The sequence below is a fragment of the Mirounga leonina genome, unplaced genomic scaffold (genome assembly GCF_011800145.1).
Source record: "Mirounga leonina isolate KUSES-001 unplaced genomic scaffold, KU_Mleo_1.0 Mir_175, whole genome shotgun sequence".
Classification (NCBI taxonomy): Eukaryota; Metazoa; Chordata; class Mammalia; order Carnivora; family Phocidae; genus Mirounga; species Mirounga leonina.
In genome coordinates, this window is record NW_023270453.1 from 22,950,131 (window position 1) to 22,968,137 (window position 18,007).

General features: G+C 66.2%; 1 protein-coding gene across 1 annotated transcript; it reads right to left on the bottom strand.

The window, feature by feature from the left end:
- Positions 1-1,436: 1,436 nt before the first annotated feature.
- On the bottom strand, positions 1,437-17,018 carry CASKIN1 (CASK interacting protein 1). The gene is made up of 20 exons (XM_035021982.1): positions 16,925-17,018; positions 11,682-11,733; positions 11,473-11,570; positions 11,114-11,259; positions 10,932-11,027; positions 10,670-10,800; positions 10,110-10,218; positions 9,922-10,030; positions 9,727-9,821; positions 9,427-9,544; positions 8,313-8,414; positions 8,119-8,207; positions 7,957-8,041; positions 7,786-7,877; positions 6,920-7,030; positions 6,737-6,838; positions 5,256-5,394; positions 3,136-5,175; positions 2,124-2,541; positions 1,437-1,547 (listed from the first exon to the last, which is right to left on the bottom strand). The coding sequence occupies exons 1-20, from the start codon at positions 17,016-17,018 to the stop codon at positions 1,448-1,450; spliced, it is 4,326 nt and encodes a 1,441-aa protein (XP_034877873.1). The 3' UTR covers positions 1,437-1,447.
- Between the last annotated feature and the right edge of the window lie 989 nt (positions 17,019-18,007).

Genomic DNA, 18,007 nt, shown 5'->3' on the forward strand with positions numbered 1-18,007 from the left:
AGAAGCCAGGCGCACCCACCTGGGGAAGTGTCAGGGCATGACAGTTGGAAGGGGCCCCACACGCCCAGATGCCACCTTGGCCAATCCCCTCTGCCCGCCCGCATCACAACCGCTGGTTTTCGGCGTTAAAATTTTTTTTTTTTTTTTTAAGAAATGTCAAAGTTGTGCCCAACACACGTGGATCAGCAAACACAATAGAGGAGGCCAGTCAGTACTTTTTGGAAAGAAGAGAGAGGAGAGAGAGAGGGCAAGAACGACCACACGACACAGCCTGGGACCATGAGCAGAAGCGTCCGCGGGAACTTGGATGGGGGAGGGCCCTGGGGAGGGAGGGTCAGGCACACCCTCGCACGTGCCACACGCAGTCTGGCATGCACACCCTGCACCCACCGCTGTCACCTGGCTGGTGTGCCCACATTGCACGCACAGCTCCCCCAAAGCCCAGGCGCACCTCCCACCAGCACCCCGGGAGAGCAGGGAGCCCTCCCCACTAGCTCCACGGTGTGGAGGACACAGCCCAGCAGCAAGCAAGGCACATCCTTCGAGTTCTTCAGACGCAGAGAAGTTAGGAGAAAGAGAGAGAGGGAGGGGAGGCCCTAGCGGAGCATGGACCCTCCCGGACCCCAGCCTCCTGTTTGTGCTACTGGGCCAGAGGTCCTGGACAGAGGGAGGGAAGGATGGACAGACAGACGGCCAGGGCCTCTAACAGCTTTTGTCTTGAGCTAGACTTCAGTGTCCTTACAGTTGGTAAATGGTTTTCTATAGAATCAATAATATTTTTTCTTTCTTTAAATATATATTTGTTAAAGTTATACCTTTTTGTTTCTTTGGGGAAATCTGCCTCAGCTCATTCCCAATAAATTAACACTCTCCATAGCTTATATTCTGGGGGGTACAGTGGGGCAGGGGCGCAACCCCAGCCCCAGCCCCTTGTGCTGCGCTGGAGCGGTGGGCGGAAGTCCCCAATGGGCAGCTCTGTGCTGGGCATAGGCCTGTGCTCTGCCACAGATTGGGGAGGGGGCTAAAGCAGCTGCCCACCTCCCACCTCCCGCCCGGGCAGGCCCCACCTGGGCTCACGGCAGGGGGCCGGGGCCACCCCTCCTGCACCCGCAGCAGGCAGAGCCTGGCATGGGTGGGCGGGCGGCCCAGCAGTTATTGCACGGGGCGCAGCAGACAGGAACGGGCACCCACCGGGCAGCAGCGTTTACCCAGAGCCCTTGGGTCCCCTGGCCAGGCAGTCCTCCAGGCCGGCTGTCCGGCCTGGGCCCAGAGGCAGGAGTTGTGCTTGTGCAGGGGACGGACGACCAGGCCGTCCCCTGCTCCTGGCCCCCGTCGGCTGGCCGCCCTGCCCGCTCGCGCTGCGCCCAGAGGTGCCCACCCTGAGGTAAAGGTCAGTGTGCGGGCCGGGGCCCCGGCGGCGCGGGCGGGCCCGACGTGCGCGGCCGCGTCACTCCAGCATGGCGTCCAGCTGGTCCGCCAGGTCGTCGAACATGCTGCCGATGTCGTCCAGTATGCTGCCGGCGCTCTTCTCCTCCGCGGACGAGGGGCTGGGGGCGGGGGCGGCGTGAGCGGGCAGCGCGGTGGCGGCACACCCCGCCGCGACCCCTCCGCCCCCAGCCCCACCCCAGCCCCGGCACGGCTCGACCCCATCCCCGCCGCCCAGGGCCCCGCCCGGCACGACCCGACCCCGCCCCGCTGCCCCGAGTCCCTTCCCGTACGGCTCAACCCCAGCCCTCGCCCCACACTGCTCGACCCCGTCGCTCTGCCCCATTCCACGAGGCCGGACCCCGCCCCCGCTGTCCCGGGCCCCACCCCGCACGACTCGACTCCGTATCCGCGGCCTACCCGCCCCGCCCCGCACGACCCGCCCCCACCCCGCTGTCCTGGGTCCCGCCCCGCATGGCTCGACCCCCGCCCCCGCCTCTGCCCCCCCACGTCTCCGACCCCCCTCCCGCTGCCCCGCCCCACAGGGCCCCGCCCCGCACGACTCGTCCCCGCCCCCGCCGACCGGGGCCCCGCCCCCGCTGTCCCCGCCGCCCCGCCCTCGACTCCAGCCTGCGGAGCTGCAGCCTCGGAGCGCGCGCGGGCTAGAGCGGCGCGCTCGAAGCCCGCCCCGCACCTACCGTGCGCCCTGTGCGTCCTCCTGCCGGATCTTTTCTTCTACGGCTTGCAGCGCCGCCGCCAGGCACGCGCTAGTCTCCTCCAGCTTCTGCCTGGCGCTGTCTCCCGGCGAGGCGCCGTCGGGCGCGGCAGGGGGCCCAGCTGCGGCTGCGGCTGCGGCTGCGCGCGGCGGCTTGGCGGGCACGTGCAGCGCGGGCGCGCCGGGGGACGGGGGCTTGGCGGGGCTGGCGCTTAGCGAGGGCGGCGTGCTGGCCGGCTTGGTGAGGGCGGCGGGCGGCTGGCGAGCCGGCGAGGGCGCGGGGGACGGGCTGGCACTGCCCGACTGCAGCCCCGCTGCGGCCTTGGCCGGCTTGGGCGCCGTGGGCGGCGGCGGCGGCTTGGGAGACACGGGCGGCGGCGTGCCGTGGGCGCGCTTCACCTCTGCGGGGAGGAGGAGACTCGCACCGGGGGCGGAGACACCGCGGTCCGCACTGTGGGTCCGGCCGCGGCCCCGGCCCCAGCCCCCCTCTGCCCCTTCGACCCCAGGCTCCCCGCAGCCGCCAGGGGCGCCCTTCCCTATGCATACCTGCCCGCGTCATCGCTTCCAAACCCCTACCCCCGTCCCCCTTCAGGTGTGGCCTGCGGCAATCATTGGCCCTTGGGTTGATTGAATACCACAAGGCCTTTGCACCTCTGATCCTTCTGCTTGGAAGCCCGCTCCCTCCCTCTTGTGCTGAGGTCACTCTCCAGCCTGGTCAGAGTTCTCCATGACCCAGCATCGTGCACCTGTTCTCCCTCCACAGGTGCTGTTATCCACAGGTTTCTGTGCCTCCTTCACTGAGCAAGGGGACAAACGTCCACCCTCCTCCCAGTTCTGGGCTGGCAGAGTTGTCCAGTGGGTGGGTGGGTGGATGAGAGGGTCTGAGGACACTTTCCCACCCCATTCCAGATGGTCTTGCTCAAATCCAAGAAGAGGAAAATCCCTCAGACCATGGAGTGGGAAGGGGCCCTTCCCCCGCTGGCTCCTGCACCTACCTGGGCTGCCAGGACCTGGCAGTGGCACCTTCTTGGAGGCAGGCGTGGGTGAGCCCTGGATCTTGGGCACAGGCTGAGCCAGCACGGGCTTGGGAGAGACTGGCGGCTTGGCTGGCTTCCGGGTATCGGTGTCCGGCGGGGGCAGGGGGGGAAGGTGCAGCAGGTCGGAGGGTGGGGGTTCTGCAGGTGGGGGTGGGGGGGGCAGTTCTGGGGGCCCAGCCTGCTCAGAGGTGGGTCTGCGGCGCACAGTGCCCGTGCCGTTCTGGTACACGGACAGTGACGGTGGTGGCTCGGGACCTGCTTCCCGCTCCTTGGCCTTGGGCCGGCGCTTGACTGTGTCAGACTCAGTCAGGATGAACTTGACGTTCTCCTGCTGGCTCTGCTTGGCTCGGATGCGCCTTTTGAGCGTGGCACTGGCCTCCACCCTGGCCAGGGGCGGGCCCTCCGCACTTGCCTCACCCTTGGCTGGACCTCGAGACCGCTGCCGGGTGGCACCATCCTCCACAAAGTGGCCATGATCTGCAGGCCCCCCTGACTCCCCAGGCCCCCGGCGGGCAGTGGCCAGAAGTCCCGTGACCGGCCCACTGAGTGTGCGGCGCCGGTTCACCACCTCACCGTCAGGCCCGATGGCTTCCTTGTGCTTCACTGAGGCCAAAACTGTGGCTACCCGGCCTGGCTCCGGGCTGGCAGGGCGAGGCGTGGGGTGGCCCTCTGGGGGCCTGCGGGCCGCTCGGCCCCCGCCCCCGATGGAGGACAGCTCTAGCATGGCTGCGATGCTCTTCACACTGCCGGCGCTGCCTGTGTCCACGCTGCCGGCCAGGTCACTAGCCCGTCGGCGCTGTGCCCGCACCCCCAGCCGGCCCTCCTCGGTCCCAGCCCCCTCCATCTCAGCATCCGGCACCGACTCGTCGGCCAGGTTGGCGCTGGCCATGGCGGAGCTGGAGCGCTTGGGCGGGGGCGGGGGCGGCCCCTTCTTTCGGGGCCGCACGGCAAAGGACTGGCTGCGGTTGACATTCTTGTCGGTGCCGGCAGGCGCTCGCACCGAGTGGCTCCGGCCCACACGCCGCTGGACGGTGGCATAGGGCCCCGCGGCAGCTGGCACCAACAGCTCGTCCCGCTCTGGCTCACTGTCGGACGCTGCATAGCGATTCAGGCTGTGGGCTCGCTTCTTGGGCCGCCCCGGCTCCATGTCGGCCTCCGGAGGCAGGCACAGCGTGGGCACGGGCGGAGGCGCGGCCGCAGGTGCGGGCCCGGGGGCAGCTGGCCCTGCATCGCTCTCCACGGGCTGGGGTAGCACGTAGGCAAAGCCACGGTGCGTGGGTGACTGAGGCAGCGAACGGGGTGACATGGGTCGCTCTGTTGGTGGCAGCAGCTGTGGGGTGGGCTTCACCTTGGCTGTGGCTGGGGTGGGACCATGAGGCCCCCCCAGGGCCTGAGGGGAGCCTGGCTGGGCTTTAGTGGGCGTCTGAGGGGGCGTGAAGTGGCCGGCACCTGGCGGAAGGACCTGCCGCGGTTTGCCCGGCACCGGGGGCACACTGGCCCGCTTGACACCGTGGCCGTGGCGGCTGGACCGGGTCTCCTTGGGTGGGGTGCCGGGGGCTGGCCCCTCATCCAGCAGGTACTCCTGGCTTCGTGACATCGGGCTGCCAGGCCCGGGGGGCCCCTCACCCAGCAGCTCCTGAGAGCTGCTCATGTGCCGAGCCTGTCCTCCCAGGCTGGGCTCCTGCCGTATGGAGGCCCTCGGCGTCGGGGGCAGGTGGTTGGAGGGCTTCTCGGCAGTGGTGGCGGCGGTGGCCCCCTCTGCTGGGCCAGTCATGGCAGCCTGCAGCTCGCCACTGAGCTCGCTGTCCTGGAAGGTGGTCATCTTAGGAGACAGGCACTCAGCGGGGGCTGGCTCAGGCGGGGTTGGCGACTCAATGGCCATCACTTCGAGTGACTGTGGGGCCTTCCGGCGCAGGGGTCCCCCCTCGTACTTGGCATACTCTGCCTTCTGCAGCTCCGCCAGTTTCCTCACTGCCAGCATCAGCTTCTTCTGGTGTCCTGCGTGGGGCATGGGACAGGTCAGGCCCGGGAGGGGAGCAGGGACCGGGAGACAGAGGGGGCCGGGGCCAGCGCCTCACCCAGCTTAGTGATGCCGATCTCCTGCAGGTCCTCCCAGGTGATGTCGGTGATGAAGTCGATGTTCTCGTAGCCGTTGTCCACCAGCACCTTGTAGTACTGGGCCAGGCCAATCATGGACAGCCACACCGCCAGGTTCGCCTGGGGAGCAAGAGGACACAGAGGGCAGCCCGAGCTGGCTGGCCACACCCTGCTCGCTGTTCAGAGCTTTTGGGGGTAGGGGCACCGGGCCAGCCTGGCACAGACAGACAGAAGGACAAATGGACAGGCCAGAGGTGTCAGCTTTGGAGACAGCGCAACCTCAGTAGGAGCCCAAGGCCAGCTCACATGCCTGTGCGAACACACGCAAACACACACACACAGGGACGACCCTATCCTCAGGACACCGCTTGGGGGAGGGGAGGAATGCGCTTCCTCACCTGCCAAGGCAGCCACGGGGACAGCACCCAGGGGGACATGGCTGGCAACGTCACAGACACAGACACGCGGCGCCACCGGCCAGATACGCACATCCACGCAGCCTGCATCCTGGCCATACACGGGCACCCACACCCTCCACGTCATGCTCACGCCCACTTGCACACCACATTGGGCACAGGTCACGTAGCCACAGCACACACGCATGTAACTACCCATGATGTTCTTCACCCAGAACCACCTGTCCACACTCGCGGCTGGATATCACTCACCCACCAACACACAGCACATGTGGTCACCCCCAGGTGCACAGAGCCACATGCGGCCCACGGGACAGGGATGTGCTCATTGGGAGCACCCCTGAGCCGCTGCCTGAGTGGGCTGAGCAGGACCCCACGCGTCACCAACCCACAGCCCTGGGCGCCTTGGGTGACGGTGGGGTCTCTCCTGAAGCTCGGCGCGAGGCTCCCAGGCAGTGTAGATGCAACCGGCCTCGGGCCCACCTTACCTAGGCCCAGACCCTGTCGCACTGCGCCAGTGACTGTGGGTGACGGCACAGCCCGCGGTCTGCGTGGGTGTCCGCTGTCCACACAGCCAGCACATGCCCTGGAAGTGTGGGTGTGTGCATGCGGTCGGCAACAGGCGCCTTGACTAGATGTGGTGCACGCGTGCGGTCTGTGTACACGAAGCAGACACATCCTCCCCACGCACAGGCCTGGATGCGTGCCAGCCCTTCCCATCCACATGGAGTCCCCTATGGCGTCTGGGTGCCTACGCGGTGGGCGGTGCTGCGGGGTGCTGGCTGGTGTGCCTGCCGTGGCCGCCCTAGGGTGCAGGGGTCCTGGTACTGCAGAGGGGCCCCCTCGTGGCTTCAGGCCCTTGCCCTGACAGGCCCCAGCCCCTGCCCCGGGAAGGCCGGCCCCAGTGCCCGGGACGGACAAATGGAGGCCGTCCTCTGTACTCTCCCTGGAGCCCCAGAGAGCGGGTGAGGGCTGTAGCCAGGGAGGCAGTCAGTCTGTCTGTCTGACCACCCCGGGCACAGCCCCTGGGGCGCAGGGAGCCTTACGGGTTTGTGCTCAGGCAGCCAGTCGGGGAGGCTCAAGCCGCTGATCTCCGCGGTGATCTTCTTCCGGTGGCCCGGCTTGGTGACCCCAATGGCCGTGAGGTCCTAGGTGGAGGAGAGGCCCGTGAGCGGGAGGCTGGGGGCCCAGCTCGGTCATGGCTGGCGGCCAGCCTCTGGGCAGCTCACCTCCGGGGTCATGCGGCTGATGGTGGGCAGGTCGTAGCCGGCGCTGATGAAATTGGGGGTGTAGAGCTGCAGCTGGAACGTGGCGAGCCACTGGCTCACGGCCTCGGCGCTCTGGAAGACACAAGGCAGCCGCTGCAGGCTCACCGCCTGCTCTCCCACCAGCTGTGCACCCCGGCCACCGAGCCGGCTCCTCCTCTGCTCAGCCGCTCAGTCCGCCGTCCGCTGGTCCCCCTTAGGCCAGGCCCGGGGCAGCCTGGCCCCGGCATTCCTCCTCACGCTGTGCTCCCGGACGCCACCGAGGCGAGCTCCGTCAGCCGTCCGGCCTCCTGCCGCGGTCTCCACCAGAAGGGTCCAGCTGCCGTCCGATCCACAGGCTTCCCTGCCCATCCCCCCGTTCCTGCGCCAGGGACACCCTGCGGCGGCCCCACGTGAGGGGCTTGGGGGGCTCGGCAATGCGGCCGCGCAGAGCAGCCCCTCCACTCCTGCGCGGGTGGGCTCTGTCCAGAGGTGTGCGGGAGGAACAGCCCCCGCTCACACCTTCCCAGCACACAGGGCCCTTCTCACCCTCCCACACACCTGGGCTTGCCTCACACCCAGGCCTCCTCCACACACACACACGCGCACATGCCCAGCTCGCCGTCACCACCCACACACAGGCGCATCCCCTGCTCACCTCACGCCCACGTCACACTTCCCGGTCGCACCAGCTCACACACACAACCCACACAATAGACAACACCTACACACACAGACTGACAGACGGACAGAAGTACGGGCCTGGCCTATCAAGGGCCCCCCTCCACGCTGTGGCCAGACCCAGCAGGCTGCCCGGGAGCCCCTCCCCGCAGCCAGCCCGGGCCCTGTACCTTGCCCTCCGATGCCGGCTCCAGCTTCCTGGGCAACTGTTCCCCATACACCTGCCCAGCGTGGGCCGCTGGAGGCTGGGCCCGGGCCGCACCTGGGGACGAGAGGGTGTGGTGGGGCAGGGGCTGCTCACTGCGGGGGGGGACCACCTCCTGGCCAGGGGCTGCTCTTACCTGTGGAGCCCTCTGGAGGCTTGACAGAGCTGTCCCCGGGGCTGGACTCGGAGACGGACTTCTGGGAGAGCACTGTTGCCAGGAGCTACAACCCAGACAGGCAGGCTGGCCAGCGCTGCTCTGTGCCCCAGCCCCCCCAGCCCTGCCCCCCAGACCACCTACCTTGACCCCTTCGGAGCCTGCGTGCAGGGTGTGGCCCCCACTACCTCTTGCACCGGCCACGCCGCTCACGCTGCCGCTGCGATCCCCACCTGCCACCACGAGGGAGCTCTGTCAGCCGGTGATGGCCCGGCCCGAGCCCAGGAGACGCCTCATGGAAGTACTGCGGCCCTGACCTCCAGAGCTTCCCCACTCACCTGCAAAAGGCTTCCTCAGCACCCAGATCTCCTCGGGGGGCACGGAGGGCCCTGATGAGCTGCCCGCCTGCGATGGGCTTGGTTCGGCACCTGCTCGAGAACCTGCAGGCCAAGCACAGCCACCCTGAATCTTGGACCAGCCAGGCGTGGGGGCCTGATACGGCGAGGGGGTGCCCCTGGCCTGGCCCCAGAGCCTGGGCAGAGCAGAGACCCCTCGGGTCAGCACTGCAGCCTCGTCTGGCCCCGGCTGTCTCCAGGGAGCTGAGAGAGCCTCAGAAGACCCTTCCCCGCCCTATACATTTCAGAGCAGGAGACCATGGCAAGAGGGCCCAGGCCAGGCCATCCTGCCAGTGGCCCTGTGGCCCTGGGTGGGGTGTGGGGAGCAGGGAGAGACATGAGGTCCCCAAAAGCTTAGATGACCCTGGGTGGGCTGGCCATGCTTTCTCACTGGCCCCCCTCTGTCCCTTCACCTCATCCGTCGATCTCCACGTCCTGTCTAGGAGGTAAGCCATCTCACTGACCCCTGTCTAAAAGCAATCCATGCCCTGTGGCCTCGCCCTGCACCCCCCTTCCTCAGTCTGTGCCAGCCGTGTATGCTGGCCTCCTTTAGGACCCCGGCACCTCACGCGTTCTTCTGTCCTGGTGCCTTTGTGTAGGTCATTCCTGCTGTCTGGATGCTCTGCCCGGGGCCAGCCCCTCCCACTTCCTAGTGCCTTCTCCGACCACCCTGTCTAAAAAGCAGGTCTCTCTGCAACCGATGGATCACTAAGTGGTACCCCGAAACTAATAACAATAAATAAAAAGCAGGTCTCCGTCCATGTTGTCCACGGTACCAGTTGGCACATTTGCTTGCGTATTTACTTCACTGCCCCCTGCTCCCCTCCCTCCCTCGGGGTGAGCTTGAGGCACGAATGGCGTGCATCTGGGTCACCATCTATTCCTGGCGGCTGGTGCATACCGCCTATTAAATAAAGGAGGGAACCGGTGTGGGTACGCTGATGAGACAGCTGGCAGGACCCCACTCAGGACCCCACACCCAGCAGTGGCCTCGCCACCCAACACAAACGCGCTTGCTTCCTTCTGGTCCCCAAACCCAGGCCCAGGTGGGACTTGCCTGCTCGCTTCACAATGGCCTCGCCCAGGGAGGATGGAAAGTAGCCCACCCGGTCGTTGCCTGTCCGGTTGTCATGGATACAGCCCTTCCACCGGCCATCCGGATGCTGCTCGAGGACCTGGCCAGATGAGATGGGGGAGCATGCTCAGGGAGACATCCCTCCAGGTCCAGGTCAAGTGGGTGGCTGACCTGGGCCTCCCGCCCCAACCCCCAGACTCCCCAGTTGCTGCGCGGGGCGGCTGTGGGGTGAGCGCCCGGGGTCCGCCCATCCTTACTCCAGCAGACCCTGGCTGGCCTTACCGTGATGATGTCCCCAGCTTTCACGTTGAGGCTGGTCAGGTCGTAATTGTTGCAATAATCCTTGGTTGCCCGGACCTGCAGGGCCGCTGAAGCCTCTGGGGACACAGGAGGCAGACCCCCCAGTCCTGTGAGCTGACCTAGCCTAGCCGCCCCCCCCCGCCCCTCCTGGGTCCCGCGCCCCAGCCCCAGCCCCACCTCGCAGCAGTTGCTTGATCTCCTTGCTGGCCTGGGATGTGGTGAACTGGTGCACGATGTCCAGGGCCGTCTGGCTGTAGGTGTTCCTCACGTGGGCATTAATCCCACTCTGTATGTGCCAGAGGGTGCGGCCTGTCAGGAGGCCCCACGCTCCCACCGGGCCCAGCCCCCTCGGCCCCCTGACTCACATCCAGCAGTAGCCGCACCACTTCCGTCTTCCCACAGAGTGCGGCCTCGTGCAGGGCTGTGCCGGCCTTGGTCTGGCGATTAATGTCAATGCCGGCTTGGAGGAGGAGTCTAGAAGGCGGACAGCGGGCCGGAGTAGGAGCCCTTACAGCAGGAGCCTCCCACCCCATCCCCCTGCTGGGCCCCCATTCCCAGGCGCCCCCCACAACGTGGTGTCTGACAGTGACCGAGCGTTTGCGGAAGAGCTAGCCCCCCCCCCCGCCCCGCAGACGGTAATAGCTGTCGGGGTCATCCTAGCGTAGCCGCTGCTGGGATACCCGCTTCACAGACGGGAGAACTGAGTCTCAGAGATGCTAAGTGTCTCCACAAGGCCGCCCAGCAAGAGGCGGGGCCCCCACAGAGCCCAGGCCTAGGGCTGGACAAGTCCACTCCCCAGCCCCCATCCCCGCAGGGTAGCCTCTCCGGGCGGGGGCGGCCACTGAGCACATGCCACGGCTGATGATGCAGCCGGAGCAGGAAGCCCGCAGCCGGGTCCCCCTCCTCTCCCCCGCCACAGCCATACCTGATGATGTCAATGTGGCCATTCTTGGCCGCCAGGTGCAAGGGGCTGGTGCCATTGGGGTCGGTGGTATCCCCCGGCCGGGGCTCCAGCAAGGCCGCACACATGTTGCTACTCAGGAGCAACTGGACCACCTTGAGGGAGGGGTCAGAGAAGGGGGGCCGGAAGTGGGGTGGGAGGTCACAGGTGTGTCTCCCCACTGCCCCCCTCCTGGGGGGGCAGCCGGAGCAGATGGAGTCCCACTCAGCTCTCTGGGGAGACTTACCCCAACGCGGCCGAACTCACAGGCCAGGTCCAGGGGCGTCTTCCCCGAGTTGTCCACCATGCACGGGTTGGACTGGTGCTGCAGCAACATCTCGGACTGTGGGGCCACGGGACGCGGTCAGCCCCCAGGGCGGCTGCTGGGCTCGCGCCGCCCCGGCGCCCCGCCCCTGGGGCGCTCCTTACCACATCATAGTGACCATGCTGGGCTGCCAGGTGCAGAGGGATGTGGCCCTCGTCGGATGGGATGTTCACCGCTGAGCCCGCCTTCAGCACCAGCTTCATGGGCTCCTTCCGGCCCTGCCAGGCCGCGTAGTGCAGCGGCCGCATGCCTGGGAGCGGGTGGGGGCGGGGGGGCCGTTGGGAGCTAGCCCTTGACCCCGCACCCAATCCGGGCCTGCAGGATGCTGATCCCAGGAAAACCTGTCTCGACCCAGACCAAGACTCTGGGCTGGGGCCTCCATCATGGGACTGTTTAGGTCTCTAGGGACTCCACCCCGGACCTCGACCCCCGCCCTGGCTCCGAGGTTCCTGGCGGGCCTTGCCTTTGTTGTCCTTGATGTCCACAGCAGCCTGGGCCTCCAGCAGCAGGGTGATCAGTTCCGTGTTGCCATTCAGGGCCGCGTGGTGCAGGGCAGAGAAGCTGAGGCAGGCGACGGGTATGAATGGGCAAGGAGCCAGGCAACCTGGCCTTCCACAGGAGCCCCCCCACCGCACCCCATGCCATCCTGGTGCTCCCTGTCTGAGAACTCACCCATCGGGGTCCTGAAAGTTGACATTGATCTTCTTGGTGGAGCCCAGGAGCTCTAGGGGGGTGGGAGAGAGACAGTGAGGCAGTCCAATCCCAGCAGGCTCGGAGCCAAAGCTGTCTTAAATCTTTCATCAACAAACATGCCTTCATTCATTCAACTCTGTCCCCTGCACTCAGCTCCAGGTACCAGCTTTTGGACCCCGGTTTTCCACCGAACTAAGGTGTTGCAAGTTCACAGAGCCAAGGGCTCCGGGCCCGTCCCCATGCGGGGACGGAAGCCAGAGCTGCGCACCCACACAGGCACACACACATGTGCACATGCACCCCCTCCTCGGGGACGCTGGCAAAGCACCTGCCGATGGCGGGAGGGAGAGAGCCGGCACAATCTGTTTCTCAGAAGGACCCAGATGGGGCCGGGGGTGGCCTGGGAAGGCTGGAACACCCGGAAATTGGGGTATCTCTGGGGGAAGATCTGCATCTTCAGGGTGCAGCCTCCCCCCAGTCCCAGGCCTGCCCATGTGGATGAGTCCTGCCTGGAGAGGCAGGAAGGGGAGGCAGGCAAGTGGGCTGGTGCCCCTGAGTGACCACACAAAAAAGGCCACCACATCTCCGCAGGCCCATTTGGGTCCTGGGATCAGCCCACCCAAAGCCGAGGGGCCCAAGCCCTCTGTTTGGGGCCCCAGTTTCCTCCTGGGCCTCCCCGGTCCTGGCCTCCACCAGCTGACTGCTGGAGGAGGGGAGCCCACCAATGCCCTCCCTGTGGGCTCGGGGCCAGCCGGACTCAGGCCAAGCCCCTGCCTGTCTGGGCCATGGTTACATAACCCATTTGTGGGTCAGTCACTCTGTGAGGGAAGGACTGGCAGGACAGAAGCCCCTTTGTCCAGGCCCAGGACAGGGGTGGGGGCGGGGGTCCCTGACAGCAGGAACCCAAGGGAGTCGAGTCACAGAGGGGCTGCTCCAGAACCCACTTGGCGACCCACAGCATCCAGGGCTGCTCTGGACTCGGCTCTCAGCTGCTGGATGCAGGGTGTGAGGCCCCAATGGCCCACAAAGCTCACGAAGGCAGATGGACCCAAGTCCAAACTCTCACTGGGCTCTTACTAGCCCTATGGCCTTGGCCTTGAGCTCAAAGGGGGCTAAGGGGGCCAGGCTCATAGGCCTTAGGGCGTGTCCACCCTTAAAGCAAGAAGGGTCTGGCACAGAGTCAGTCAATAAGCGGCAGTTACTAATATTAGCTCTGTGGGAATCCCACCCCCACCCTCTGCAGTGAGGGGCTCCTCCTGCATAGAGCGGAGTGGAGGCATTACACGGCCCCACTCTTGCCCCTCTGCTCAACACTTTGCTGGCCCTGACGTCCATCGAAGGTGGCAGCAACACCACCCTTCCCTCCATGGTCCAGGCCAAAACCTCAGAGTCAGCCTCAAGTACCTTATAGCGCCTCCATCAGCAAATCCTATTGGTTCTACGTTCAAGACCATCTCAAAGCACACTCGGAATCCTACCACTTCCCACCACTGCCATGTCCCCACCCTGACCAGGCCAGCATCTCTCGAAGGATCACTGCCATCACTTCCCTACTGGCATCCCCACTTCCACCCTGCCCCTGGGTCTGTCCTCCATACCACTGAGGTCAGGGGGACCCTGTGAGAACATGAGTCAGATCCCACCGCCACCACTCCTCTCCCGAAGACCCTCCAACAGCGCCTGTGTCACTGGGGCTGAGGGCCAGCACTGGACAATGGTCCACAAGACACAGCCCTCCTGCTTCACTTTCTCATCACCCCTGTTCCAGCCACATAAGTCTCCTTGATGATGCTCCCACACACCGGCCGCCCCTGCCACAGGGCCTTTGCACATGCTGTGTATATGTGAGGGGTGCAGTTCTTCCCCCGGTTATCTCCATGACTCCCTCCCTCACGTTCTTCAGGACTTTATCCATATGTCACCTGCTCAGAGGAGCACCGCTGGGCTCCCCATCTAGAACAGCAACCCCATTCTGTCCTGTGTCTATTGTATTTCTCTCTCTAGCTCCTATCACTACTATTTATCTTGGTTGTTGTCCATCTCCATCACTAAAGTACAAGCTCCAAAAGGATGAGGATTTTTTAATCTGTTTTGCTCACTGCTCTATCCTTGGTAGCTGAAACAGAGCCGGGCACCTATGAGGTGCTGGGTAAGCTGGCGACCCCCCCCCCACTGCTGTCCTGTAGCGTCCCCTCCCCCAACCAGGGCCACGCTCAGGATGTTCTCCCCCCCGGAACACTCTGCCCAGCTCTGATGTTTCCTGTCCCTTCTTGTTAGTTCCAGGGGAGCCAGGTCTCCCCCACCCCCAGCCTGGCCACACCTGCAAGCACTGACATTTTAGAAGGGCTAGAGATCAAGACCCAGGACCTGGCACAGACACCAGTGGGGAGGGGGAGTCTCCACCCAGAAGACTACTCCCTATAGAAGGAGGAGGTCTTGTGAGGCCATCTCCCACCCCACCCCCACCCCCCGCTGCAGTTGCCCTCAGAGGAGAAAGTAGCTGGAAGGGGTAGAGGAGAGCCTGAGATCTTGCAGCACCCCCCGATTCGCAAGGGGGACCGAGGGCTCCCAGGGAGGTCACACACTGGAAGCCCACCTGGTGCCAGGGAGGCAGTCCCTCACAGAGACAGGTACTCTGAATAAAGCTGGAGCAGGCATGGCCAGAGGGGCCTGGGCAGGGAGGGAGAAAGGGGGCATCGGTGCAACAAGTGGGGACCAAGATGAAGGCCCCAGAAACTCCTCCCAGGAGCCCCCTTTCTCTTTTCCCCAAGGGCACTCAGTCCTGCAGCTCCCACGTGGGTCATGGGCATAATAGACTTCATCACCACCCTACCCCATGTCGTGGGCTCTCCCAGCTCCTGTCACTCAGTCCTCTAACTGCTTTCCTGGGACCATCCCTGCTCTTGGGTCAGCCCCAAACTCCAGGTGGCAGAGGCCCTGGGGAAGCCAGCCTTAGTCCCTCTCCCACCCTACCCTTGGGGCCTCCCTCCACCCCCTACTCAGAGGCTCCTCCAACCACAGAAACCACTGGTCTGCCGGCCCCACAGAGCCACGTCTGTCCCCTGTAGGGATGTGGTCCTGGCCTCTGGTGGCAGCACAGGGCAGGGCACTCCCTCAGCCTCCCCAGGGCAGGCAAGGAGCTCTGGGCCAGACGCTGCAAGGGAAGTATTAGTGGGCCAAGGTGAGAGGACGCAGGCTTACTGGCCTGTAGTCTTCAGTGAGTTTGGGGAAGGGGATGTGGGGCCAGAAGGAAGGGCAGATGTCCCTTGCTCAGCAGAAGGCCCTCCCCACCCTGGCAAGCTCCCTCCAGAGCAGTGTCTCCTTCCTCTCAAGGACAGGGGCCGAGGGTCCCGGTGCCTGAGCATGCATGCCAGGGGAGGCTCCCTTCGAGGCAGGATGGCACGGCTGACAGACCCCAGGGCAACACTCAGGGCTTGGGGTGGAGGGAAGGTGCCAGCAGGGGGTGGAGGTCATGGAAACAAGGGTTATGGGAAGACCTCTGGAGTCGGGGGGGGGGGGCTGGGGCCTGAGAGAGCACCACTGGATGCCCCCCACCCCATGGCCCAAACTCCAGCTGTACTTTGCTGAATCAAAATACATCTTACTCCAAAGCAGGCCAGCGTTGCCATGACAACCAAGCTAATTCATGGAGGGATTTCTCTGTCTGATTTATTATGCCCACCCCTGTGAGTCAGAGAGCTCAGATACGGGGGCCTGGGCAGGTGTCTCTCCCAGAAAGCAGACCAGGAAGGCACAAATGCAAAGTTCCAGGTGGACACCCAGGTAGAGGGGCAAGTCCCCGCACCTCCTCTGGATGGCCGAATCTGATGCCCCACTTCCCTGGAAGCCCATCCTGGGCTGCCTTCGGAAAGAGTCATAGTTAGCACTTCCTGAGCACTTATGAAGTGCCCGGGCTTCCCGCTGTTCTTCCAACAATGCTATGAGCCAGGAACCGCCTATGTCCCCATCTTACAGATGAGGAGACTGAGGCCTGGAGAGCTGGAGTCCTCGGTGCCCAAGGTCACCTGGCCACTAGGTGGAAACCTTTACCTAGCCTTCCACCTCTCAATCCGTCCTCTGCCTGGAAGCCCTCCCTTTCTGAGCCCTGAGGCCCTGAAGCCCGCCCCAACTGGCAGACCATCCCTGGGCCTTGGGTGTGGAAGGCAGAGCCAGCCTGTATATGTGATCCTGCAAGGCTCTCTAACTGCACGGAGCAGACGCGGCTGCAGCGGGAGGAGGTCTTCCTGCCCCCACCACCAGCCCCAAGGCCCGCTCAGTTCTCAGCAGGCTTCCTGGAGAAAGGGGAGGGGCCTCCCTGGGTTACCTCCAGTCTCTGAGGGTGGGGTGGGGAGTGGGGGACCCAGACCCCACGTGCCATCCTGCGGAGCCCTGCCCGCGCCCGCACAGGTGCCCCGACACACTGACATGGCCATACGTGCGCAGCCGCACACGCAGCTGGTCCACACACCCATCCATCCATCTCCAGTGGCCCCCGGGGAGGCTCTGGGCTGAGCTGGGATGAGTGCTGGGATCAGGACTCCAAGCTCCCAACCCTTCCCAGGGGCCCTCACAGCGCAAGCTCAGGATGGCTAGTGGTAGCCCCCTCCCCCCCTCCCCAGCCCCTTTCCCAGCAGGGAAGCCAGAGGGGACCAGGGTCCGTGGCAGGGTCTGCACCTGCCTGGAGCACAGCCTGCCCTGGGCTGGGCGACCTTGGGCTTCTCTCTCCCATGAGTAAATGGCCCCCAGCCGGCCATGCCTGGGCAGCCACACCCCCAGCATGGTCCTGCCCCCCATTTCCTGCAAAGCATGTTATTAAACATGGGGCGGGGAGGGGGTCTGACAGGAACCGGCAGCCCTGTGGTCGCCCCTCACTGCCCGGGCCCCCTCCCTCTCTCCACGGTGGGGAAGGGGGGGGCGGCATCCGCCTCGCCCTTTGACGGTCCAGCAGAGCCCTCCAGCTGTCAGCCCGTAGCCTGGGAAGGGAGGGGGACGCCCGCGGCCAGGTGCCGGCTCGGGGGCTTGGGGGACGGCCGGGCGCTCGGTGCCGCCCCTCCTCCGGCGCTGGGGGCGGGGGTGCGGACAGAGGGTCTGGGCGCTGCTGGCCCCGCCCCGCCCCCGGGGACCCGACAGCATCCCCCCCCACCCTCGCCGCCGCGCGCCAGGAGGGGTGGGGGGGCCGGCGCCCGCGGTGGCCCCCGCCCGCCCGCGCCCCCCGCACTCACTGGCCTTCCCGGGCCGCGGCCTCTGCAGCAGCCTCTGCGCGGTCCCCACGTCCTCCGCCTTCACCGCCTGCACCAGCTCTTGCTCCTTCCCCATGGCGCGGCCCGGCCGCAGCGACGCGGCTGCGCTCCGTGCGCTCGGCGCGGCTCAGAGGCGGCGGCGGCGGCCCCGCGGCCCCGGCCGCATCCTCTTGCCTCCCCCGCCGCCTCCTCCGCCACCCGCGCCCCGCGCCGTCCTCGGGCTCGGGCTCGGGTTCGGGCTCGGGCTCGGGCTCGGGTTCGGGCTCGGGCTCGGGCTCCCGGCGCCGAGGGGCGGGGAGCGCGTCACGGGCGGGGGGCGGCCCAGGGCGGGGGCGCGGCACCTGGCGCCGCCTCCCGGACGCCTGGGTCCCCCTCCTGCGGCCGCTGACCTCCGTCCGCCCGCGCCGGCCGCGCTCCCGGCTCCTTGGCTCCGCCCCTACATCGGGCCCCGTGCTCCCGAGACGCCCCCTCCCCACGTGCGGGCCGCGCCGGCCCGGCCGGCCTCTGCGGAGAGTCGGCGGCCCAGGGCGACCGCCAGGGCCTGGGGACGGCAGCCGCCGGGGTGGGGACTGGACACTGAGCCCCGGCACGGCGGCGGCGCGAGGCTGAGCCTGAGAGAGGCTTCCAGAGGCTGCGGGACCCAAGGGGGGAGGGACTCGGAGGCAGTGGGCGGGCGGGGACCTGGGCGCCGAGAGACCCGGGCACCCTGGCGGCACGGGAGCGGGCCTGCCAGAGGCTGTCAGACATTTCTGGCCCGTGGTTCCCGTGGGAGGTGTCGAGGGATTGTGAAGAGGAATCTCCCAATAATGAATTCGGTGTCAGGGAACCCGCACCCCCACCCCCAACTGCTGCTTCTTCGCCTGCAGCCTCCAGCTCTCTCCATAAACAATGCAGGGCAACAGCTCCCTGCCCCCCAGCCTCAACCTGAACCCTACCCCCAGTGCCACCCCCCAGCACCCACTGGGGTGCAGCCCCACAAGCCTACCACCCATAGGGGCGCAACCCCCCATCCCCAGCACCCATGGAGTTACAGTCTTGCCCTGATCCCCCACCAAGTCTGTTAAC

Excerpts from the sequence above, each read along its gene's own strand:
- CASKIN1 (XM_035021982.1), bottom strand. The coding sequence starts at position 17,018 with ATGGGGAAGGAGCAAGAGCTGGTGCAGGCGGTGAAGGCGGAGGACGTG. Across the intron at positions 6,839-6,919 it reads TCAGCCGCATGACCCCGGAG|GACCTCACGGCCATTGGGGT; the intron begins GTGAGCTGCCCA and ends TCCTCCACCTAG. Across the intron at positions 5,176-5,255 it reads GATCGGCATCACTAAGCTGG|GACACCAGAAGAAGCTGATG; the intron begins GTGAGGCGCTGG and ends TGCCCCACGCAG.